At 41.3% G+C, this 26,678-nt stretch overlaps 1 protein-coding gene across 3 annotated transcripts; it reads right to left on the bottom strand.

Annotated features, from left to right (window-relative positions):
- Positions 1 to 333: 333 nt before the first annotated feature.
- marveld2b (MARVEL domain containing 2b) lies at positions 334 to 24,951 on the bottom strand. Of its 3 annotated transcripts, none has more exons than XM_035996362.1 (7): positions 24,537 to 24,951; positions 18,273 to 19,587; positions 16,772 to 16,807; positions 15,268 to 15,431; positions 4,317 to 4,488; positions 4,178 to 4,228; positions 334 to 1,981 (listed from the first exon to the last, which is right to left on the bottom strand). In XM_035996362.1, exons 2-7 carry the CDS (start codon positions 19,515 to 19,517, stop codon positions 1,886 to 1,888), a joined length of 1,764 nt encoding a protein of 587 aa, XP_035852255.1. In that variant the 5' UTR covers positions 19,518 to 19,587; positions 24,537 to 24,951; the 3' UTR covers positions 334 to 1,885. The 3 variants fall into 3 exon arrangements, with proteins under 3 accessions (XP_035852255.1, XP_031156770.1, XP_031156769.1); XM_031300910.2 differs by having other exon boundaries at positions 18,273 to 19,538; XM_031300909.2 differs by having other exon boundaries at positions 18,273 to 19,529.
- Positions 24,952 to 26,678: the final 1,727 nt, after the last annotated feature.

The raw sequence follows: 26,678 nt of genomic DNA, 5'->3' as shown, positions 1-26,678 counted from the left end.
TCATCCCAGTCATTCTAGACTGAAAGGATATTCAGTGTCCCTGAATTTTAGAGAGGTGAGCCACACCTCTTCAGTCGTATGAAAGCCTCCTGGACGCTTACTGATGGATGCATATGCACTATCACTTACCACCACTGCTAATAATAATAATTCAAAAAAAAAAAAAAAAAAAAAAAAAAAATATATATATATATATATATACTTGCTGTCCATTTTGCGCTGTGGTTGTAATCATTGTGATTAACTTAACAATATTTCGCCTCACCATTTTAATAGAGAAAAAAATTTGGACCATTATTTTTTAATAAAGCAAGACTCCGAACATTGGTTTTCCAGAAAAACAATTGTTGCCTTTATAATTTTTGTAACTGTTGGACTCAAACAGTGAATGGCAGGTGTAAAAGAAGTCACTCAAATAGGGCATTAGCTTCATGGTTAAATAAAAAAGGAAAAATACAAGTATATAGAAAGGCGCTTCATTGGCATAAAACAAATTACAAAATATGATACAAAACAATAATATAAACATATCAAACATAATGAGTTTTTATTCACATGAAATCGTACGAGGTACAATTCCAGTGAAATGTAATCCCATCAGCTCCTTCAACTTGTGGACTAGACCCTAGACTGGACTTGTCTGGGAGGGATCTTTAATGATTCTCATAGCCTTAGCACAATATATGTATGCATCACAATGTATCAATTGTAAAAAGAAGAATTTACAATGTATCAATGTAAAAATAATAATTTACAAAAGGAGTGACTAAAACTAATTTTAAAAAAGACCCATCTGTTATATTCCCTATTGTGATTTCAGTAACAGAGTCATAGACAGTTATACATTCAAACTTTTAGTACATACACTCACAGTTTGAGAGAAGACTACTGGACAAAAGAAATGCAATGTAAAAGCAAATTTCTCACAGCATACAGTGAGCATTATGGCAAGCCGCTAAACCTCCACAGTCTGACACATGCAGTACATACAAATATATCCTAAAATAAACTCAAACTAACCACAATGGACTTCTGCTGACACCTCGGTTTACAGCAGTGCTATTACTCTAATATTATAGCCTTCATTAACATTGAGTCAGCGTTGTTTACATCAGCTTCCTTAATCAGGTAGTGTCTAGCTAGCCAGTTTTGAGACCCCATTTACACCTGGTGTTAAAGGAACAGTCATCCATTTTACAAAATGTGCTTGATTGTAATCTTACCCAAAATATAATTTAATTTCTTGTATGATTAATTATGGTTTCTTTCCTAGCAGCTGACAGCAAACACAAGCATCAAAGAGGTGTATTAAAAATGTCTCTTCTGATGGAGCTAGTCTAGCAGTTTCCCTCTGCTTCCAGTCTTCATTGCTAAGCTAGGCTAAACACATAGCAGACTGGACACACAGTGATGGAACTGATATTCATCTTGCTATCTCCAGGTAAAACAGCAAAACAAACCATATTTCCCAAAATGTTCCTTTAAAATGTGATTTGCATCAGGGGTTATATGTATATATAATGAACACCTTTTTGACTAAGCTTACTTTTGCTTTGTCTTACTCTGTATAAGAACATTTCTACTGATTTCCACTGATGATGTGTTGACCTGTGAAAATGATATTCTGTTTGTCATGATGATATTACTAACAGCAGTGATGGCAGGTCCACCTGTTTTAATGTGATAATGGTATATATACAATCAGCAATTGTGGGTATACCATCTATGAGGGCAGTTTTTGCCTGGTAGGGAGAAACATACAGTTCAGTTCCCAGCTCAGTCCCACTACTCTTTTTTTTCTTAAACTGTTGCAGACTCCATATGAATTCCAGGTGAGTTATGAAAGTGTTTCACTGCAGTGGCTTTGCTATCATTCCAGTTCAAGTTACACTTTGTTGTACTCCTGAATCTTCTGTTTGATATGAGAGAGCTTGTTCTTTAGGTACTCACATCTTTCCCTTTTTTCCAAATACGTTGGGTCCTGGCAAGAAAAACAGAAAAAAATTAAAATGTTTTGTTTTCTTTCCTAATGATTACATTACATTCATTTAACTGACGCTTTTATCCAAAGCGACTTCCTTATTGGAAGTCACATTCAACCATGAAGGTACAAACTTCGAACAGCAAGAATCAAGAACAAGTACATTAGCTTCAAATAAGCCAAATTACAACTTCAACATGTAAGTGCAAAAGGTGCAAATCGTAATTGTTTTTTTGTAGCCATCATCTTCTTAGCTAAGGTGCAGTCAGAAGAGATGTGTTTTTAGCCTGTGGCGGAAGATGTGTAGACTTTCAGCTGTCCTGATGTCAATGGGGAGCTTGTTCCAGCATTTAGGAGCCAGGACAGCAAACAGTCAGGATTCAATTCTTATATATCAGAGACAGTCTCCATGATAGTCAAGAGAATATCAAGGAATTTTACTGGTGGGTTACTGCATGGGGAATAGAGTAACACATACTACCCAGCATATTTCAGTAAGTGTTTACTTCTTTAGTTTTTAGTAAACCAGACAAGCAACAACAAACCAGGACATTTTGGGTAATGTTGGTGACATATCTAAGTCACATGTCAAACATAAAATGTACTGTTTGTACTAATTAAAATGGGACATTCCAATGATTTAGTATTACACCCATAAAGTTGGGGGAATTGAGAGACGGATAAGAAAAAGTACATTTAAAAATGGAATGGGATTTTTTGAGGCCCCAAAACCTTGGATCCTCCAAATTACATAATTCAACTTGATAGCATCTCTAATCCCCATGCTTTCTTTTAGGCTCCACAGCCCATGATATCACCAGGGTTAATATTTCAGACTTTACAAAGCCATTGACAACTGTAACTGCTTTCACAGGCTAAGTACTACTCTTCATTACAAGTAAACAGATCCTGATATGTGGAATTTGTAAAGTGCTCCTACAAACAATGTCTAACATACATTTCTCTAGCTTATTGTATTCACTTCTGCCTCTAAGTTATTTGCTATAGTGAGTATTTAATAAAGCTAGTGAGGTACAACATCTGGTTTAATCATAGTTAAAACTCCACACCATTCTAATGTACTGAAGGACATGAGTTCATCAAACCTGCAGATTATCTCAACTGTGTTCAATTCTACTTCCCCTTCTTATAATGCACAACAGGAATAAACAACCAAATGCAGGCTGATGACAACATTGTTACATTTTTAAAGTGTGATTCAATGGTCATGAAAACATCATTGAGAATCCCTTTCTTAATTTTAACACTAAAGTACTGTAACCTGGTTTTGGCTGATGCCACTGAGATGGAATAACCTAACAAGCTCCAACGTTCTCGATGATGTTAGAGGGAAACATTGTACATAATATCATGACTTTCTAAAAAATATATATATATATATATTTATATTTATATATGGCAAGGCACAAGAAGCAAAAGGATTCATGGGAAAGTTGGGTTTCATTTTTCGAAAAGGTAGAATTGGTATTAATACTGACATGAGATGGACAGTAATGGCTTTCTCCACCATTTCACATTTGTCTAATTATACCAAGGTATAGTTGAACATTTTCATAACTGATAATAATAAATAAATAAATATATATATATATATATATTGATATATATATATAAAAAATACTAATTTTCCAACAAATCCTGCCTATGTGTGCCCAACCTTTACATTATACTATACAGTATACTAGGGTTGTAACACAAAGTATTTTTTGTTTTGGGTATTTTTCTACTGACATTTATACCATGTATGAGTGTAGCAGCTCATACAGTATACAAAATAAAACTATTTTACAATCAATCAAATAATAAAGAATTATGTGTATTTTAACCCCGCCTCCAAAAAAAGAAAAAGGAAAACTAAGCCTAAATATAAATTGGTAAAGTGTCTCTGCTAAAGAAAAAAGAGAGAAAGCTTTTGACCAAAAAAGCCACAATAATTGGTTTGTGCATGCAAAGGGAGGTTTTCCAAATGAATATAAAGTTTGTTTGGGGTGTGAAAAACAATTAGAAAGCAATTAGAAAATCTGAAAAGTTTTTTTTTTAGATGGCCCCTAACTTCAGCTAGCCATTCAACTGTCAAGTTGATAGAGAGAGAGCTTGGACTCTCTGGCACAGAAACAGCCACTCAGTGAGTGACAGTGGATGGATCATGAATTACATTTAAAAATGTATACTTACAGCTTTCTTCCTCTGATATTCCATTAATATACTACTGATCCGCTCCTTCTCCTGAAACAAAATGTAAATGTTACTGGCCATAGTTACACCGTGTATATTCAAGTGTGTTTATGTGTGTGTGTGTGTGTGTGTGTTGTACCATTTGGCTGGAAGGCCGGGACGGAAGGTTCTGCATTATCTCATCCATCTCTTCAAACTTCTTGGCCATTGCCTGAACCTCAGCGTGTAGCTCCTTGTATTCAGCGTGCTGGTCATTAAACACAGCCTTGTACTGGTCCCTCTCCTCCTCTGAGCTGATGCTGGGGTACTTTCTGTGGAAACGGGACAGGACAACACAACACATTTTCTTGGGCCGCTGGCTACATTTAAACCACAGCTGAATGTGAAAATGTGTCTCAGTTTCCTAGCAGCAGTTCTTAAAGACAACAACATCAACTGAAAAAAAAAAAAAAAACATCTTACACAACTACAGGCCAGCTTACCACCATAGACCATATACTTGTTTCCTTAATAAGGGATAGACTCACAATTTCTGTTAAAACAAACAAAAATCTGGTGTCCATTTATATATATTGAAACAATCTTTGCTTGCTGTAATCATTCCTCCTGTTCATACTGGACATTAAGATATTCCTTAATAATGTGCTTCCAATGTAAGTGATGGGAGACTAACATTGTTAGTAACACTGCTAACATTGTCGCATGCAGCTGCATGCTAACGGCAGTAAAATATGTATTCTTGGCTGGCAATGTTGTTAAATTCCGGGGTCACATTACTCCTGAATCATTTTCGGTTATGTAGTATTTGGTTTAAAAGCATTTGTCTGTGATTTTTGACTGTAGAAAGTGCTGCCATATTCTATCAGTGTCCACTGCTAACTATAGTAGCTGCGTGCTAACGCCAGGGAAACCTGTAATGTTGGTTGCAAATGTTGTTAATTTCTCCCTAATTTCGAGCCGAATTACTGCTGAAACATGTCCAATTGGGTAGTATTTGGTTCAGAAGCCTTTATCTGCGATTTTTGACATTAGAAAGTGCTGCTCCATTACATTACAATCTAACATTAGCCTACTGCTAACTATTAAGGGTTATGGGCATGCTTACACCAGATAGCTGTAATCTTGGCGGGCAATGTTGGTCATTTCTTCCCAATTTCGGGTCACATTACTTCTGGGACATGTCCGGTTGTGTAGTATTTGGTTTAGAAGCCTTTATTGGTGTTTTTTCAGGGGACAAAGTCCTGCTATATACTCCGTTGCAGTCATTCTCCAGCTGCAACGACTGAAACAACAGGGGAGGCTGCGGAGCAGAGATTCCAGGAGTCTCCGAGATGTGGAAACACTATGGCCAATCAGAGCAGAGTGGGCATTTTTGGAAGGGGGGCTTAAAGAGACAGGCGCTCCAACAGAGCGTCTCAGAAAGAGGGGGAATACAGGAGCAGCAGCCATGGGCAGTATGAGAAAGATAAAGTGTTTTTTGAACATTAAAGCATGTAAACATGTTCTAGTACAAACACAAGATGCAAGTATGAACCTGAAAATGCTATATAATAGTTCACCTTTAACTTAATCTCGGCCACAAATTCCGACCAAGCAGCGCTCAGGCATCGTTACAAATTAGTCGGCTCAAGTATGAAAGAGAGACTGAATGAGTTACGCATATAAGAAGAAGCAACCACCATAATTGTCACTAGCCTTCATGCTGTATCTACTGTTTACTAACCCTGTTTTCCGGCACGACGTTGAGCGTGGGATTAATGTTACCGGCTAGGTTAACTTTCAGCAGCTGTGTGCTATTGTGTAACAAGCCCAAATTAGCTTTAGCCCATTTGTAAAAATTGGATGGCTTGTCTGGCATATTAGCTCTCTTTGTAACTAGGGCTACACGATATGAGGACAATATCTAATTGTTATTATTTTGACCGATATTGTGATATGATTGACAATATTGGAAGGAATGATAATTGTTGTATCATTATTCTCAAGTAATTGTGCAGCCCTATTTGTAAAAATTGTTGGCTATCATCCAACATATTAGTTCTCCGTTGTAAGCAATTGGGAACTTAACCTTACGTCTGGGAGATGAATGTCCGTGTGTGTTATTCAGGTTTTTGTTAAGTCAGGCGTTTTGTAGCCATAGCATCGTGGTTTGGCACTGGTGTAGCCTACTGTTAAGGTTTTGTTTGAAATGATGAGTCAGCTTGTGTTCAGCTAGCTTTGATGTTAGACTTTGTGTCACGGTTTAGGGATATTTCTGTTCCAGTTTGTTCATTTCTGTTGTCTTTATTGTTTATTTGTGCATGTTTCCTGTGTTTGTATATTCTGTATATTTCTGTTTAGTTATCTCCTGGTTTATAGTGTATTTTTTGGTTAATTCCTGTGTTCTGTGTTCTGTGTTTTCTAGTTACTGTGTTTAGTTGATTTCAGGTTTTTGTTAGTGGTTCCTGTTTCCTGTTTTATTTTGATAGTCTGTTTTCTGTCCCGTCATGTCTAGTTTTACCTTTTTGTTCCCGCCTTTGTTGATTGTCCTGCCCTGCCCTGATGTGTTTCACCTGTCGTGTCACCTGTCCCTCATTTGTTCATTACCTCATGTATTTAACCCCTGTGTTCCTTTTGTCTCTTGTCAGATCGTTTTGTATCTGTTTGTGTTCCTGTCCTGTCAGCGTGTCGTAGCCTGTGCCCTTGTCTTTGGATTCCCTATTCTGGTTTTTTTGTATTTTGGACCTTTTTGCCTGTGCCTTCAGGACTTCCTTCGTTGTTTGCTCTCCTCATTTTTTGTTCATTAAACCTGTGTTTAACCATCGCCTGCCTGCCTGCCTGCCTCTCTCTGCGTTTGGGTCCTCTTTCCTCCGCCTCCCCGTAACAGAACGATCTGACCAGCATGGACCCAGCGGAGAAGGTTTTTTTTAAGAAGAAGGTGCTGGAGTTTGGCTGGACTGTGCAGTGTCTGCTTTGCACTGAGCCTGACCGGCACCCTCCCCTCCTGAAGAAGCTTGACATTCAGCAGCAGTGGTTGTCAGAGGGCCATGGGTGAGTCACTTTGTTCCCCAGCTGGAGGATTTTAAGCACTGGCTACACTGTAAAAAAAAAAATCGTAAAAAAACGGTAAAAAGTCTGGCAGCAAAGTTGCCAACACTTACCGTCAAATTACAGTAAAAACCTTACATTATTTTACAGAAAAATTTTTTTTTAAATACAGAAATTTCCTGTAAATATTTTCTGTATTTTTACAGTCTAACTATTGTAGAATTAAAACAAATTCTTGCTATAAAACATTTCTAGAATGTTAAACAACTGTATAAATCTTTATCAAAACTAAGAAATATTGCAGAAATACCTTAAAATTACATAATTTAAATGAAAACTGCTGTTTTCATACGGTTTTCTTTGGTAAATTCACAGATTATTCAATCCATCCACAAGAACTCCCTGTTAAAGTACAGATTCCTGGATGTAAAACACATAAAAATTACGTAAAATGACTTTCAAATACCCTCCTTTAGGCATTTTTTTATGATTATCCAATCTATTTACGGTAAATTCCTGTTTAATACTGGTTTTTTTACTGTACAAAAAAGAGAAGATAATGGGATAATACCTTCCAGAAACATTGTAATAATAGTCATTACTTTATAACAATATTGAGAGTATTTACAAGCAACTCTCCAATATATCTACATACTTTTACCATTAATGTATGTTTACTTTAAATAAATTCATTTATAGTTATAAAAGGCAACTCTCCAATATATTTACATACCTTTACCATTAATATACGAGGTTTACTTTATATACAAGCAAATATCCAATATATACACATAGTTTTACCATTATTGTATGGGTGTTCACTTTATATAAACATTATTTGTCCGTAATAACAAGCAACTATCCAATATATCTACAGACTGTACTCATTATTGTATGGGGCTTACTTTAATAACTGTTCTTTATAGTAATTACAAACAACTATCCAATATATATATATATATATATATATATATATATATATATATATATATATATATATATATATATACTTTTACCATTATTGTACGGGGTTTACTTTATATAAACATAGTTTTATAGTAATTTAGAAGCAACTCTCCAATATATCTACATACCTTTACTATTAATATATGAGGTTACTTTATATAAACATTGTTTTATAGTAACTTAAAAGCAACTATCTGGTATATCTACAGACTTTCGATGAGTTTGACGTTAGCACAGCCCCCCATGAAGTAAACAATATCATTGGTCAAGATCGTCTCTGCCCGGCATGATTCATCCAATGATTGTGCAACATTCAATTATTTGAATCTGCGCGCACTTTCCTGAAGCACATACCCTAGTTTGTATTGAAAGACTCCTTTAAAGTGGATTAACAGCCTTTATGAAAAGCTACTCCTTCAGTTTTTGAAATGAAATCACAGATAATTTCTCAAATAAGCATAATGTTGCAGATGTCCATACTGTTTGTCGGTAGGCATGACTTTCATTGGAGGGGACACACTTTCCTATCAACGCAGGGTGAATTGAACTGTATGAGGGTTGGAACTAGCGGAACAAGTTAGGTTAGGTGGTGTGCAAGTTAGGCAAGCAGGTACATACTGTATTTGAGGTACTGGTGTGCATTAATATTGATTTTCACCCCTTATAAAAGTGTAGATTAGCTGTGGCACAGGCAATCCATTTAACTTATTAATGTTACACCTTAATGAAACACACATTGCCCAATATGTGCATCAATGCCTGTGTAACCATTGCAAATCAGTGGAAATTGTAGTGTAATTTCAGAGGCAAGGGTGGTCAGATCACCGAGGTCTTGGTGAGGCATTTAAGGTACCGGACATGCATGTTCATTCTACCCCACATAAGAGGGAAGCTCATGCTCTGAGCTGTTTGCATGACATAGACAGGAACAAACATCAAAAGCCAGAGTGGACACAGTATGAGACATCACCGCAGACATCAGCAAAGTAAGCAGTCAATGGAAAAAGATGTTGGGCCATGAATCTGAAATACTTCCACGGAAGTGAAATGAGGCAAGAACATCAGATGCCCCCTAAAATATAGGATGGTGAAGATGTAGGCTTACCCAGGCTGCAGGCTGCCTGGCTCTCTGTGTACTGTATCGTCATCCTGTAGGCCTATAGGGTTGGGCCTATGTGATGTGAACTGTGGCTGCACGATTCTTTTGTCAACTAATCACCAGACCAAAACATGATTATATAGTGATGAGCATATCACAGACTTGGACTAAATAGACATCATGTACATCCAAGGCCTGTAGTTTAGGTGACTCTGTCTCTTATGCATTCCCATAACTGAAGCTATGGCTTGTTTCCACAAATATTTAGGTGAAAGAATGTTATTTTTACAAAGACAGATCTAAATACAGCATCTTTGTCACCAGGTGATTGGTGCAGTAGTCCTATAGCTTTTAAGCTTGTGTGCTGCCAAGTTGTTTTACTGTTCGTATTACCATAAATATGCTTGCAAAATATTACAGTAGTGTAGTTTCTAATATAATTACATTGATCCAACTATAATTGAGAACAATTGCTTGTGGGTTTTTGCTGTGGAGTTGTTGAGGCCATGCAGTGAGGGTTCATGTCAGCCTCATTCAATGCATTAAACGGGTATGGCTGGTCCTACCTGTCTCAGTACCTCTGTTAACCCCTCTTCAAATAACTGCAAAGCTAAATACAAGTCCTACTCTATTGCTAGAATTTAGTAGACTTGCATTAAGAGACACTGGCCAGGATGAAGTTTGACAGCGATTAAACACTAACACACAGTATGAGACCACATTGAATAAGCTAAAATGGACCCCTATATTATACCAATATTTACCTCTGAAGAGTCTCTGATGCATATATTGGATAGTTAATTGTAAATATTGTCAAATATTTTACAAAGTAAACACACAGTACATTAATGGGATAAGTCTGTAGATATATTGAATAGTTGCTTTTCACTATAAAGTATTGTTTGTATGAAGTAAACCTGATATATTAACGATTAAAGTACAGTATATAGTTTCTTTTAACACTATACAATATTATTTATATAAAGTAAACCCTTATACATTTATGGGGAAAAGCCTGTAGACATAATGAAGAGTTGATTGAACGTTTATATAAAGTAATGACTATAAAATAATGGTTCTGCAAGTTATTATCACATATTGTTTTTGTACAGTAGAAAAACCAGTATTAAACAGGAATTTACTGTAAATTGATTGGATAATCATAAAATAAACGCCTAAAGGAGGGTATTTGAAAGTCATTTTACATAATTCTTATGTGTTTTACATCCAGGAATCTGTACTTTAACAGGGAGTTCTTGTGGATGGATTGAATAATCTTGTGAATTTACCAAAAAAAACCGTACGAAAACAGCAGTTTTCATTTAAATTATGTAATTTTAAGGTATTTTGCAATATTTTTCAGTGTTTGTACAGATTTATACATTTGTTTAACATTCTAAATATGTTTTTTGATTACAATTCTTTTTAAATCTACAGTAGTTGGACTGTGAAAATACAGAAAATGTACAGTAGATATCTGTATTTTAAAAAGAAATTCTTTGTAGAATAACATAAGGTCTTTTACTGTCATTTCACGGTAAGTGTTTGGCAACTTTTGCTGCCAGACTTTTTATCGTTTTTCACGATTGTTTTTTAACGTTTCTTTACATTAAATTTAAGGTTTAACAGTAAAAAACAGAAAGAGGCCTCATTTTACACACCGTAAAATTAGGGTTTTTTTTGTCTTTTTACATAAAATTCAATGTAATTTAACTTTCAAGGACCGTTAAGCAATGGAATTATCCTGTTAAACAACTATATTATTCATTATATCAATTTACAGACTAAAACCTTAATTTAATGGGGTTTTTTTAAAATAAAAGTATTTTTCTGTATTTTCTGGCATTAACACTTAATGTAGAAAAAACGGAAAAAACTCCGTAAAATTATACAGTGAATTCCAGTCAAATAACTTTTTTTTTTTACAGTGTAGATTATTTTTCCTGAGCCACCTCCAGTGACTCACTCACCAGCCTGCCTCCTTCCCAGTCGGCTAACACCGTGGCCATCGGTGCATGTTTTGTCAACCCTTCTGTTCCGGAGCTGACGTGCAACCCTTCTGTTCCAGAGCTGACGTGCAACCCTTCTGCTCCCGGGCTGGCGTGCAGCTCTCCTGGGCTGACGTGCAGCTCTCCTGACCCTGGGCTGACGTGCAGCTCTCCTGACCCTGGGCTGGCGTGCAGCTCTCCTGACCCCGGGCTGGCGTGCAGCTCTCCTGACCCCGGGCTGGCGTGCAGCTCTCCTGACCCCGGGCTGGCGTGCAGCTCTCCGGGCTGGCGTGCAGCTCTCCTGACCCCGGGCTGGCGTGCAGCTCTCCTGACCCCGGGCTGGCGTGCAGCTCTCCTGACCCCGAGCTGGCGTGCAGTTCTCCTGACCCCGAGTTAGTTAGTAGTCTCCCTAATCCCCGGCTAGCTAGCAGCCCACCTGAATGCAAGCTGGCTAGCAATGTCCCTGAGCCCCGGCTAGCTAGCGATCCCCCTGAGTCCCTGCTAGCTAGCAACCCCTCTGATTCTCTGCTAGCTAGCATCTCCCCTGAATCCAGGCTAGCTAGCAGCCTTCCTGAGCCCCGGCTAGCTAGCAACCTCCCTGAGCCAAAGCTAGCTAGCAACTTCCCTGATTCCCTGCCAGCTAGCATCTCCCCTGAATCCAGGCTAGCTAGCAGCCTTCCTGAGCCCCAGCTAGCTAGCAACCTCCCTAAATCCAGGCTAGCTAGCAAACCCCCTGAATCCAGGCTAGCTAGCAACTTTCTTGAGCCCCGGCTAGCTAGTAGCCTTCCTGAGCCCCGGCTAGCTAACAACCTCCCTGAGCCCCAGCTAGCTAGCAACCCCCCTGATTCTCTGCTAGCTAGCATCTCCCCTGAATCCAGGCTAGCTAGCAGCCTTCCTGAGCCCCGGCTAGCTAGCAACCTCCCTGAGCCACAGCTAGCTAGCAACTTCCCTGATTCCCTGCTAGCTAGCATCTCCCCTGAATCCAGGCTAGCTAGCAGCCTTCCTGAGCCCCGGCTAGCTAGCAACCTCCCTGAGCCCCAGCTAGCTAGCAACCCCCCTGAGCCCCAGCTAGCTAGCAACCCCCCTGATTCCCTGCTAGCTAGCATCTCCCCTGAATCCAGGCTAGCTAGCAGCCTTCCTGAGCCCCGGCTAGCTAGCAACTTCCCTGAGCCCCAGCTAGCTAGCAACCCCCCTGATTCCCTGCTAGCTAGCATCTCCCCTGAATCCAGGCTAGCTAGCAGCCTTCCTGAGCCCCGGCTAGCTAGCAACCTCCCTGAGCCCCAGCTAGCTAGCAGTTCCCCTGAATCCAGGCTAGCTAGCAGCCTTCCTGAGCCCCGGCTAGCTAGCAACTTCCCTGAGCCCCAGCTAGCTAGCAACCCCCCTGATTCCCTGCTAGCTAGCATCTCCCCTGAATCCAGGCTAGCTATCAGCCTTCCTGAGCCCTGGCTAGCTAGCAACCTCCCTGAGCCTCAGCTAGCTAGCAACTTCCCTGATTCCCTGCTAGCTAGCAGCTCCCCTGAATCCAGGCTTGCTAGCAGCCTTTTTGATCCCCGGCTGGCTAGCAGCCTCTCTGAGCCCCGGCTAGCTAGTAGCCTTCCTGAGCCCAGGCTAGTTAGCAACCCCCTTGAGTCCAGGCTAGCTAGCACTCTCCCAGATCCCAGGCTAGCTAGCAGCCCCCCTGAATTTAGGCTGGCTAGCAGCCTCTCAGAGCCCCAGCTAGCTAGCAACCTCCCTGAATCCTGGCCACCTAGTAACCCCCCTGACGCCAGGCTTGCTAGCAGCTTTCCTAATGTCCCAGAGCCCCTTAGTATCCCCAAGTTGCCCAGTGTCCCAGCACTGCCCAGCTTCCCCGAGCTTCCTAGTGTCCCCGAGCTCCCTAGTGTCCCTGAGCTCCTTACTGTCCCCAAGCTGCCCAGTGTCCCAGCACTGCCCAGCTTCCCCGAGTTTCCTAGAGTTCCCGAGTTCCCTAGTGTCCCAAGGCTGTCCTTTATCCTTGATCCCTGGCTGACTAGTAGCTCTCCTGATCCCCAGCTGACTAGCAGCTTTCCTGATCCCCGGCTGGCTAGCAGCCCCCCTGAATCCAAGCTAGCTAGCAGCCCCCCTGAGCCCAGGTTAGCTAGCAGCCTCCCTAGTCCCCGGCTGGCTAGCCACCCCCCTGAATCCTGGCTGGTGTCCAGCCCCTCTGAACTGGCTATAGCCGCCCCTGAGACCGCCCCTGAGACTTTGCCGGTCCCCGGCACCCCTGTGACCGCCCCTGAGACCGCCCTTGAGACCACCCCTAGGACTTTGCCTTTGTTCTGCCCCCCTGAGACTTTGCCCATGGTGGTCAGGCCGACTCCTGCCCCTCGTGTCCTGTCGGCGGTCAGGCCGACTCCTGCCCCTCGTGCCCTGTCGGCGATCAGGCCCACTCCTGCCCCTCGTGCCCTGTCGGCGGTCAGGCCCACTCCTGCCCCTCGTGCCCTGTCGGCGGTCAGGCCCACTCCTGCCCCTCGTGCCCTGTTGGCACCCCAGTCAACCTCTGCCCCGGTTGCCTGGCCACCTGACTCCGGCCCAGCTGACCCGTCGCCTGACTCCAGCCCAGCTGACCCGTCGCCTGACTCTGGTCCAGCTGTCCCGCCGCCTGACTCCGGCCCAGCTGACCCGTCGCCAGGCCCCTGCCCAGCTGAGGACCTCTCTCTGCGTTTGGGTCCTCTTTCCTCCACCTCCCCGTAACACTTTGGCTGGTAATGTGATTGGGTTTTGCTGATTAGCTTGTGGGCATTAAAAGTAATGTGTAGCATACAAGGTTTGGAAGGCTACTTTGGTGTAACGTCCTGTTTTGGATGGTTACTTTTGTGTACGTTAGCCTCCTGGTCTGGAAGGATAATTTTGTGGAGCATCCTGGTTTTGGATGGCTGCTTTTTGTAATATCTTCAATTTCAATTGAATTCAATTTTATTTATTGATTCAAATCATAATAAGAGTTATCTCAAGACAATTTACAATAGGTCTGGACCACACTATAATTTACAAAGACCCAACAATTCCAGTAATTCCCCCAAGAGCAAGCATGAAGTGACCTGTGTACCTGTTAGGTTAGGCTGAATAGACAGGAAATATGGAAATTGATTGGGTATTTGGAGTTCTAGGTCTCAGAGGAGGCTAGGAAGCCAGAACTCATTTTGATTATTTTGAGTAACTGCAATTCAGAATACGCAGCTACAGAACATAAGCATTAGCAGAAAGAACCTCAACAGGAACGTCAGAAAAGATAGGAAGAGAGGGATCATGAAAGGAAGGAGCTTGTTATCCACCTGCTAGGTTAACCTTTAGCAGCTGTGTGCCTTTGTGTAACGAGCCCAGGCTAGCTTTAGCCTGTTTAGCGGTTAATTACTAAGCTATCTCCCCAAATTTCAGAAAATAACCTCTGTACTGTATTCACTGTCATCAAACTGGTCTTATAACATATATGACATATTAATGACAAGTCCAAATTGTTTTACTTTACTTGACGTCAAGGAAAATGTTCATGACATAATTATAATAGACTCATTGCAGGCAATGTGAAAACCAACCACTTATGACGGTTTACTGTAAAGTTAACACATAAAGCTAAATGGTTTCTTTAAGTTTGATAATTAGGCCTGCTATGACATATTTATGACTGTTTATGTTGTTTAGGTTAATGTCAGGTTGTCATGACAAAAATATCTCAAACAATGGCAACTTTCCATTAAAAGTGTCATAATTTACCGAATAATTCTCAATGAACAGTTCTAAAGACTTGACAGCGTCATGTCAGTCTTATGCACACCCCTTTTAAATAAAGTGTTGCCAAACCATCATTACACTTTTTAGTAAAGTTTGTTGACTTAGTGAAGTGGGAGAATACTATGGGGTACTACAACAAAATCAGGGAACTTGATTTTTCCATCAAGAATACTTTGAGAACCTTTCTACCAGAAAGGTTAATTTGTTTGTTCATTCATTCGTTCAATTTTTGGAAAATGTGAAAATAAGGTAATACTCACGCCACATAGTCGGCTATAACGACAGGCTTAGGGATGTGTCCAGCCGGTATGTGACCTCTGAGGATCTCTGGCTCAAGTGCCATCAGAGGAGCAGCTGCATAGTTGTTGTCTGGCTGAATAGTGGGGAGAGGAGTCTGCTCAGAGGCCCTGGAGGCTGGACCCAGCTACAGTTGATAAACAGAGTCATGTGTTCAGATTATCTACACTGTGCAATTCCGTGTCTGCTAGAACATTGCCTGTTTTAGAAGGCGTTACATACATATGTATATGAAATGTCTGTATTGTCACTGCGCTGCATTTTATGAACTATGATAATCTGGTCATGGGTCACATCTATTGCCAGCATCCAGGCGCTGTCTCGACGGCTTACTCATAGAACTGAGGTTAAAGTTACTTTCAGTAACTATTGTTTTTCACCATGTTTTTCACGTTACCAGTGAAAACACTGGTACAAATAAAGGTTTTCCTCTCCTGCTTAACAAAATATACAGCTGTGCAAATAATAGGGGTGTGACAGTTGGGTTTAAAATGGTTACTGCAATCTTTTAATAATCAAACAGAGAATGACCAATTTTCTCTTCAAGCATGATACACATGGTCATGTTCTTTTTCAGGACTATGAGCATGTCCACGTTTTCTGGCAGAATTTGAGACCTTTGGGCACTAACTGTCTCCTGCCGTTGAAAAGACAGTTGAAAACGGCAGCTGAATAACCATAAAACACTCTTTGTGGAGACATATGCTCTTTTCTCCTCTTCTGCATGTCATTCATTGCAGCAGTAAACAAAGAAGTAGCAACTCTAGTATTGATATATGACCATTTTAAGGTGAGGGGAGAACATTTCTCTTTGTTTATTATCATTAAAAGTAAAGTTAGGCTTTGCTGTCGCCTTCCGACTCAATTTAAAAAAGACAGAAAGCCAAGCGAGAGGGAGAGGTACAATCTAACGTTCTAGCACTGGGTGTTACAGGCAGCTTTTTTCTAACTGCAACTCCACTATCGCTCTGCAAAAGTTAACTCAGAGTCAACTTTGGAGAATAGGTGGGGGGATCTTCTATGCTATTTTCAAGGTCAAAGCCAGACTCCGTCATGCTGGCTGCTGGTCTGCACTTGTGTACGGATATCGCGAGACCAGCAATATCGTCACGTTTTGATATCGCGAGATCTCGTCACAACCTCTTCCAAATAACAAACTGTAGGCAATTGTGGCGCTGTGTCTCCCTCCATGTTGCAGGAGAGCCTGTGAGCGAGTGGGGGCTGGGTTGCACAGAGTGTAAGAAGAAAGATACAAACACAGGCACAACTTTAAAGAAGAAATTAATTATAACGCAACATCATTTTATATCAATATTATCTAATACCAATTCTCATTTGAAAATATATCAATATACCTTAAAGTCATTACACGGCCCATCCCTAATTTCACTAAAATTGTACTGTATATGATTTCACAAATAAATTGATTGATTAATTGGCATTTAAAAAGCAATCCTCAATACTTACTATAGACAGAGGGACTGATGATCCAATTGTTTTCATCTAGATTCATGGGAAGAAGAGATGGAGAGGGATTTATTAGATGTTCAGTGTTCAAAGTGTTAGTTAGTCTTAAAGACATTAATTTCTTCAGATGAATACATTTCAGCTTGTTATGGTTGGGGTCGGCTGGCTGTGAGTCTTTGTTTTATTTTCTGTTTCCCAGTGCCCATTTTATTCCCACTGTCAGTTTCTGTTTGTTTTGCCTCGTTCTGTGTCTCCTGTGTTGTTCCCCTCCTCCTGCCTGCTCCTGCCAGCTGATTACACGCACCTGTTCGTCATTCCACCATCACCCCTCCCGCTGTACACACCTGCCAGCCATCTACTATCAAGCCAGTATATGAACCCCGGATCCACTCATCATCTTCGCTTGATCGTTGCTTCAGTCATTCTGGTGACACGCTAACACAAGCGCTCTAAGAAAACATACTTACCTGTCCTTGTCTGTCACTAACTTTTTGTCTCCTCTCTGCAGTCATTCTCTCCACTCGCTTCCCGTACCTCCAGTCAGCTGGCTTCACCGTTCGGTCCCCCTCTCACGGCTCTCCGCTCCATCCTGCTCTGCTCCTGCCCTGCCTTCGTTCCAGCTTCCAGCCACCCTCCACCTCGACTCCCCTCTTCCCCGGACTCCAGTGCCCCCTCTTCGGCCCCCTTGGTCCCGGTTCCCCCGCGCATCCCCGCTAGCTCCCTCACCATCCTAGCCCTACAGTCTCCCTCAGCATTCCCTCACCATCCTAATCCTACAGCTTCCCTCTGCATTCCCTCACCATCCTAGCCCTACCGTTTCCCTCAGCATTCCCTCACCATCCTACTCCAGCCCCAGAGCCCCTTCTCCTGTCCCCGGCGTCCGCCTCCCCACTCCTTCCTCTTCCCTCTCCTTTAATAAAACTTGTTTGTCTGCTGAGCCTAGCGTTTGGGTCCGTTCTGTCTTCACCCTCACACAGCTATTGTCACTGATACTGTTCTGCATGTTAAGTGGAGTAATGTCTGTTGTGATTCAGCGCTACATAAATAAAAATTGACTTGACTAGTGAGATTGTATTCCCACAGAATGGGCCCCTTACTTCTTGCAGATGAGACAGGAAACAGGCCTACATTGAACTGCCTGTGCTCCAAGTCAAGCTTTCTTTTAGGTTTAGAAAAAGACATTTTGGTGTTATGGTGTTGGTCAAACTAAATGTTGGCACTTTGCAAAGTTAAAATAAGTAAAAATCCCATATACTCCTATTTTACATTTTGTCTAGAAATGTAAATGATCACAAATCATTAAATTGATCATAAAATTGGACTGGGGGGGAAACCAAAACATATATACATAAAAAAATGTGGTCTTCTCTGCTGCAACTAAATACTGGATTTAAACATTGTTTTGCCCGTGTAAGTGTATAATTCTGGGCAGACAGTAAACATCTGTGAAAAACTGAAAATCCAATTAAAAAGCAAGACCCTCTGTGTGTGCGTGTCAGACCTCATGTGCCAGCATCTCCTTCCTCATCCTGGATGCTTCATGCCTCCACAGCTTCAGACACACTACTGCACTAATGAAGTAGAGCACCATGGTGATGAAGAGGAAGACAATGGCTGCTGTCTGGCCGGCCTCGGTCCGACAAAATGCACCATTTATTCCGTTATTGAAGACCGGCATGTAGCATAGCCCCCCTCGAATGGTGTCCCTCACATATACTATCCCTGCTGCTAAATACAGCATCGCTAAGACCAGGTTGATGGAACACTCTGTAAGCGGCCACCAAGAAGAGTCTAGAAGGATGGCTCTGTAGTATATGGTCATCCCAACAACGACTAGCATAACAGTCACTATCCACGCAAGGCCAGCCACCACCATGACAAAAGGTGTCTTGGGGCCTGTGTAGTAACTGCCCCCAGATCCATATCCACCAGCACCTCCACCAAGCCCCCCAAACAGCTGCGGCTGGGAGTATCCATACATATTGAACCACTCATTGTCCTTATGAACATAAGCACAGACACATGCGAACACAGCAGCTCCCAACAGCAGCTGCACACAGCCCAGGATCCTCAGTAGGCCAGCCCAAGACTTCAAGTAGGCATAACGCTGGTGGTATTCTTCCACCCGCTCATGGTAGGTCAGGGCTGAGAGATTGGTGGGCACTGCAGATGCCGATTCGAAGGCTTCAGCATCCAGCAGCAGCCGGTTTTGCTCCTTCTGAGAGGTGTAGCTGCCCCCAGAGCCGCCATAAGGGTCCCGATAGGACCCTAGAAGGGACGGAGATGGAGGTGCGGAGTGGGGGGGTGAGCAGGGGACTCCTGCTGTGGTGTGGTGGTTGCCGCTCTTACTGGATGAGGGGGCAGGGAAGTAAGGGGCAGATAGAGGTGGTGCAGGAGGGTCTATGGCCCAACCTTTGCTGCCACGGTTACCGCTGTTGCCACGGAAGAAGTTCTTGACAGAGTCGGGAATGAAGCGGTGGACAGGCTCAATGTCCATGACGTCACTCTTGGCCTCCATTGGCTCACTATCGTTGGGGGGATAAAAGGATTCAGGGCCAACAGCTGGCTGTTTAGGTAGAGGGGGAGGGGGAAGGGGGTCTAAGCTTACGGCCGGCACTGTTCCATGCAAGGACTCCGGGGGCGAAGGAAAGTCCTGCCATAAGGAGCCCACAGGGACCTGGTCATAATGTGGGATCTCCCGCACCCGGTCGCACCTGGTGACAGAACCAACTCCTCCTGAAGACATTGGGCCTGGACTCTGTGCTCGCTACAGAGAGAAAAACAGCAGATTAAAACCATCCAGTCAACAGATGTACCTACAGTGGCTTTAAATGATAATTCCAGATTATTAAAACTTGGGTCTTATTTTCGTGGGTTTTGGACATAATTTCTATTGGTTATGAAAACATTGTACTTCCCACTATCATTGCTGAGATCTCAGCAGCAATTTTTCTGTCTTATGACAGTTTGGCTTTCTTTTTGTTCTCATTGCCAATTACCTTTTATTTCATCCATTTGTTATAAAAAATATTACATTTTGGTTAATGTCACATTGTCACTTCTACTTGACATTTTAAACAACAACATTAAAACCTGGATAAAACTATCTACATATCAATGTTCATATAAATGTTTGTTTGTTTGTTTAATTATACACCAACCATCAAGGCAAATTCCTTGTAAGTCTAACTTACTTAAGTTACTTACTTTATGATTCTGATGAACAGATATCACAAGAGATAGGTGAATAAACATACTGATTCAATTTCTGGATTTCACAAAGAAATTGCATCTTCAAAGATGAATAGAACACCACAATAGCCAAGACATCCTGCCATCAAGGCTGTAAACTCTGAAAAAGTGAAATTGGCAAACTAGATTCCACTAAAACCTGACTAAAACCAATAAACAGTTAGCATCGTAGCTTCAGTCAGTTGGAATGTACTCAGTCCTCCACAATGACACACATTCCCAAACTGCCTATTCATAGTTTTCAGTCACGTGACTGTCACAGAGAGTGGAGGGCAAACAAACTGGGAATTCCATAGAGCTGTCACATAAGCCTGTCAAGTTTTCCTCTTTTAAAACCCACAATTGTTTAGATCACCTCTCAAAAGAGAAAAAACAAAGTTATACTGTATATACAAACTGCAAGTCTTAGGCACATTTGACCCATATACAGCACCCACTGCAGGTTTCAATCATTATGTATGTTCACAGTCTATTTCAACTAGCCTGTGCGTTAGCTACCTAGCTACGCTGCTCATGCTGCTCATCAACTCCTCGATCATTACATGATAGACTATCGTAACTTTCACCATTGCTCACTTTGTGAAGGCCGCTGAAGAAAACGTGTCTTTGTTTATGTTATATAATGTGCTGTTGTATTGCATTTTATTATGCAATTCTGTCTGCCATCAGACACGATTCAGGGGAAAAGATGGCTTGCTAGCGCGCTAATGTTAGCTACGCCATCTAACATCGGCAGTCAGAAACAAACATTTGTCATCCAATGTCTTTTTGATAATCTACACGTTTTCTTTCTGGCCTTTCTAAAATAAGCCGTGGTAAAAGTTACTATAATCTGTTCAAAGAGTTGATAAGCAGACAGCATTAGCTAGCTAGTTGATGGTCTTGCTTTGCCAGACTCTCCTACAAAGCGCCCTGGAGATTCTGGCTACTCCACATAGCATTTGGGGATGGGAGGAAAACGTGCTCTGGTGTATTGGCATTTCTTTAAACCAATCACAATCGTCTTTGCCGCTGCAATATAGGCTCGAAAGGAACTTGTTTTGGTGGAACATGTGTACGTTTAAAAGCTGTTTTAGTCATGCAACAGAAAACTCAAATTGGACAGATAGTCTAGCTAGCTGTCTGGATTTACCTTGCAGAGATCTGAGAAAAGGTTAACCATAGTCCTCATAAATCTACAGGAGTTTAAAATGCCAACACAAAAGAAGCCCAAGGCAACGGATATCCGGCCTAAATGGGTGAAATCTGGCGGATTTTCCAGTGGCAACGGAGCAATCCCGGAAGTGGAATGTCAAGGAGACTAGCTAGTTGAAAACGTTAAGTTGTCTACTTCCACTTTATAAACACTTACGTTACGTCCCTGCCAGAGCTGTTGGCTACTTTAGCTATATATTAACATTAGCAATATATATTGTGTAGAATCCAGGACCGGCAGAGCAGAGGGATGTGCCAGGGAGCAGAGTAAAAGTATTTAATGAAATGAGCTGGTTTGTACGGTGGCCGACAGGGGCAAACGCCCTGCAACTTAAGAAAACACATGCAAATAGACAAAACACAAGCAAATTAAGAAAACAACTTCATTAATTTGACAACAAATGTGCAGCATTCAGCAAACGCGCTGCAAATACCACAACACAACCAAATACATAAACGCACTGCAAATATGAAACGATGCAAAAAGAAAAGCACGCAAACCCCGAAAAAAGAAGCGATGCAAAAAGAAAAACAACTTCATTAATTTGACAACACATGCGCAGCATTCAGCAAACGCGCTGCAAATGCACACAACACAACCAAATACATAAACGCACTGCAAATACACACAACACAACCAAATACATAAACGCACTGCAAATATGAAACGATGCAAAAAGAAAAGCACACAAACCCAGAAAACAAATGCAACAAAAAAACGCAGCATCCAGATTACACAACGGAAGTTCTCCAGGCCTCTAGAGGGAGCAGTTAAGTGGAACAGCTGGATTTTCGACCTCACGGGGAGAGAGGGAGAGAGGGAGAGAGAGAGAGAGAGAGAGAGAGAGAGAGAGAGAGAGACACTGCATAGATTGTAAATATTAAATCTATGTTTGAGATCTGTTTTCTCTCGTTTGGTGGGTGTGTCTCGGCTCAGGTCACAGGTGATACTCAATCAGCAGAGACGTCTGTAAACTCGTGGTGATAAAACATTTAAAACTGCATCAGCGTTTAACGTTGACGTTTGTTTAAGTCATATGAGAGGGTTTAATTTCGAGGTCCGAAATTACTGAAGTGTAGGCCTCCTCAAGTGTAATATTGTGATTATACAACAACGGTTACCAACAAAATAAGTGATCAATCTGTATTCATATTGTGGAGCAATTCGCTCTTGAAATACAAAAACCAGACAGGATTTCTAGTCCCTCCCTGTTTAGTAAACCAGCCAATTTACCGTGGGATTTATCAAACTGAATAAATCCCGCCCGCACATATAAACACAAAACTGCTTTGCTAACTCCAACGTGTTGTAAGTAAGACATCTGCTGAAAAAGTTATTGTATTCATTAGCATGATTGCCGTACTGTTTAGTTCACAAACACCCAACACACCAAAGTACAAACACATAGCGGACCAGACGCGAGCTTTTATTTTGAAAAGCCGAAGCTCGGGGACAGCACCAGCCGGGAGGGCATGAGACGGGAGCATAGACTGTATAGTAATAATATATTATGTTATTAATAATAATAATAATAATAATAATATGAATTTAATATTGGTTAATAACGGTCGAAAATCCAGCTGTTCCACTTAGCTGCTCCCTCTAGAGGTCTGGAGAACTTCCGTTGTGTAATCTGGATGCTGCGTTTTTTTGTTGCATTTGTTTTCGGGGTTTGTGTGCTTTTCTTTTTGCATCGTTTCATATTTGCAGCGCGTTTATCTATTTGGTTGTGTTGTGTGTATTTGCAGTGCGTTTATGTATTTGGTTGTGTTGTGTGTATTTGCAGTGCGTTTGCTGAATGCTGCGCATGTGTTGTCAAATTAATGAAGTTGTTTTTCTTTTTGCATCGCTTCTTTTTTCAGGGTTTGCGTGCTTTTCTTTTTGCATCGTTTTTTATTTGCAGTGCGTTTATGTATTTGGTTGTGTTGTGGTATTTGCAGCGCGTTTGCTGAATGCTGCGCATGTGTTGTCAAATTAATGAAGTTGTTTTCTTAATTTGCTTGTGTTTTGTCTATTTGCGTGTGTTTTCTTAAGTTGCAGGGCGTTTGCCCCTGTCGGCCACCGTAGGTTTGTCCATGGAGATGGGAGATATGGTTAGCTTGACCGCAGTTGTTGGTTGCATTGGTGGTCAGTTCAGTGTAACGTTAACGTTAGTCCACTAGTGCGGCACGTATAAATTGTACAAATCCACAATGTACCTCTCTGGGTTTTCATTCTGAGATGTGATTTTGTAGAAACACAACCCAGGCTTGTCTCTCTTTGGTTTGTGCGTCCAATTGAACAACAACTATATTTACGATATGGTATGGCTACACTGTGGTAAAAGTTGAGCTGACTCATCACGGACAATGGTGGGCAGGCAGCTTCTTTTTGCCCTCCAGGTGGGCGTTCTCATAGTGCTGTGACATCACGTGAAAACTATGAACTGCTGTTGCTGCAAAGTATTCCTAAAATATTCTACAGTGTACCATGGGTGTGTAGACAAAGGTTTGACTCTGCAGGTGAAAGAATTAATTATCGCCTCAGAAAACTGTCCTGTATTGAATTGTACCTTTCTAAATTATGAAGCAACATTGAGGAGATTATGAATTGTTAATTAACATAAAGGCCACATAAATGAAATTCTGTTGTACTCAATTGTATGAAAAATATAATTACATTTTTGGTGAACTGACCCATGTCTCTGGCTAGCCTGGTTGCAGACTTCTGAATACGAAGTGGGTAGGTCAGTCTAACACATGAATGTTTATGTTTATGTTACCTGATCACATGACTGAAACTGATAATTAAATTGGAGTTACATATTATGGAAGCCGAAGTCTTCTGAGAAATCACTATAGATTTAGAGATAGACATTCGTTTACACTGAGGGATCACAAGCCAAAAACAAATCTAGGAAGTCGCCTATAATCAGACAAAGTCCTATAGGTCCCTGGGACTAAATATTCTGCGTTGTTTTATGTGTTTAATTGAGCCCCTCTACCTCAACGTCTAGCGTTTCCATTTAATGTTGACCAGTATGTTTCGTTTACTGTTCAAACAACTTGTACAAACATCTACTAAAAATGTAAAAAGCCTGGTAAAATTCATTAAATTCATTAAAGTAGCCTACTTTTAGCACTGGTAAACAGGCGTCCCTGCATGTAACGTTTAAGCCACTTCCATTGTAAACCGGTAACAAATTGATAAAATAAGTAAAAACATTGAGAAACACAACAAAGGCAACCTATGTTGTTAGTCTGTTTTACACGTTAAAATAAATATCCCTGTCATTAAAAGCGAAAATGACACAACATAATTCGATATACACTGGCTTACCTGCTGACAATTCTCCGTCTATTTTTTCTCAGTGAAACAGGTAGCAACAACACTGTCTGTCACCCTCCCTTTGTTCTCCACTCTCACACTGATCTCAGGTCAGACATCACTATGAACTCCGGGTAAACTGAGGTTAGTTAGCGGAAGAAAACTGATCCGAGATCCTTGCCGCGGTGAAACTCACCTGGCAAGTCTGACCAGCCTCACGATGCGTTCATAGTCTCCTCTAACACCCGATTTCCCAGTTTCCGATTCTTAAAACAAGATTCGTTCATTAAATTTGTGTGTTGCTATATATCTCGAACGGGAAGGATAATATTTAACTAAGAGTTATTACTGTTTAGTGGCTGGGTTGGGGTCAATGGGTAGAGCAGGCGCACATAAACATAGAGGTTTATTCCTCGACGCAGAGGTCTAGGGTTCGAATCCGACCTGTGACGATTTCCTGCATGTCTTCCCCCTCTTTCTCACCTAGCTGTCCTATCCATTAAAGGCGGAAAAGCCCCAAAAAATAATCTTAAAAAAAGAGTTATTACTGTTTTTGTTGCAAGCAATCTCTCGCTCTTTATTTTGTCATTACTGTTCTTCTTCTTTTCTTTTCCTTCTTCTTCTTCTTCTTCTTCTTCTTCTTCTCCTACATACAGCTAAAAACATGGTTCCAATTTTCATATTTAGCATATTTAGAAGATTATTGCATGTATCAGCTTGTTGATATATTCTACAGTATTAGAAATATTAAATTGTATATGGGTATCTTTTAAGAATTATTATTATTATTATTATTATTATTATTATTATTATTATTATTATTATCTCAGTTAATTATATAAAGAAAACTGCCCATCCCTAGCGGTGATAGTCACCCCGCCAGTCTGACCGGGTTTTATTAGGCCTATATGTCCATGGTCTGACCAGCCTCACGATGTATTCACTGCCTCCTTTCTTATTTGACATCTCTATTTACAATTCTTAAAGGTCCACTATGTAATACTGACAGCTAGTGTTTAAAATGGTTACTGCAGTCCAAATTCAAAATACTGAAAAGAGTCCTCTCCCCCGGCCCCTCCTCCCCAGCATCAAAGTTCACGGTAGTTGCCAGGTTGATAACGCTAAACCCAACGTCACACAATGTCAATGTTAGCTTGATGCGGGTCTCGCATTGCCAGGAAGTAATGTCACAGTAATCCACAGCGCAGCGGAGTTGCTAGATGCTGCTATGTTGACAGTTATTAAGCCTGTGCCCTCACGGAGTTCTGTACCTAGCTGACAGTCACCTTTTATCGACTAACCATAACAACGACTGTTAAAAAGACCGCGACCTTGCGGAGCTTTGTGCCCGATGGTAACGTTTGCCACAATAACATAACATAACGTTACATACATTGCAAAGCGACCTGTAGAGAACACTGTCCCAATCCAACAATTCAGGCTACAGGGTGTATGGCCAAAGTTAAATTGCATGTTTCCATTATGAGGAAGTCAAACTTGCAGTCTCTGGCATATGTCATGGATCCTACGTTAGCAGTTAGCATGTATTAGCATGGCGATGTTAGCACCAGTCAGGATCACTTCACCGGCTGTGTCTAAATAATAGTAACTAGCGAGTAACTAACTGTAGTACTCTGTAATTTAAAAAAGCACATGAATGTTGAAATTAATGAAAATGACTATCCCTATGTTATCCGTGATATAAATGACTGAAGTTCAACGCTTAGCTACCTGTTTAGGAGAAATTAGTCAACTCGGTGTCCTTTTAGGCTCTAAGCTCTAAGGGTAGAATTAATCTATCTCCGTTGATCCCGTTCGTTTGTTTGCTGTTTCCATGTCTGTACTACAGCTGTAGCGCGCTGGGTCTGCATTTTTACAGATATATCTGGCAACCCAGCCCAGCTGTCAAAATAGGCAGCTGATACCAACACACAGGCCAAAACACAAACAGACATTACGTCATGGAATGGAAATTTCAAAAGGAGAAAATACTGGCTTTAGCATTGTTGTCAGAAAACATAGTATTTCAACTTAGCATGTTTCCTTGATTATTCAGCTGATGCTTTCAATTGTATCGACTCACAATAAGTGCATTCAACAATGTCGGTACAACCCCAAAAAGTGCTGGTGGCTAGCTGCTAGCTAGCTGCTACT

This window comes from Sander lucioperca, chromosome 2 (genome assembly GCF_008315115.2).
Source record: "Sander lucioperca isolate FBNREF2018 chromosome 2, SLUC_FBN_1.2, whole genome shotgun sequence".
In the NCBI taxonomy this organism is placed as follows: Eukaryota; Metazoa; Chordata; class Actinopteri; order Perciformes; family Percidae; genus Sander; species Sander lucioperca.
Note: the sequence above shows the minus strand (reverse complement) of the source record. Positions and strands in the feature narration are given on the sequence as shown.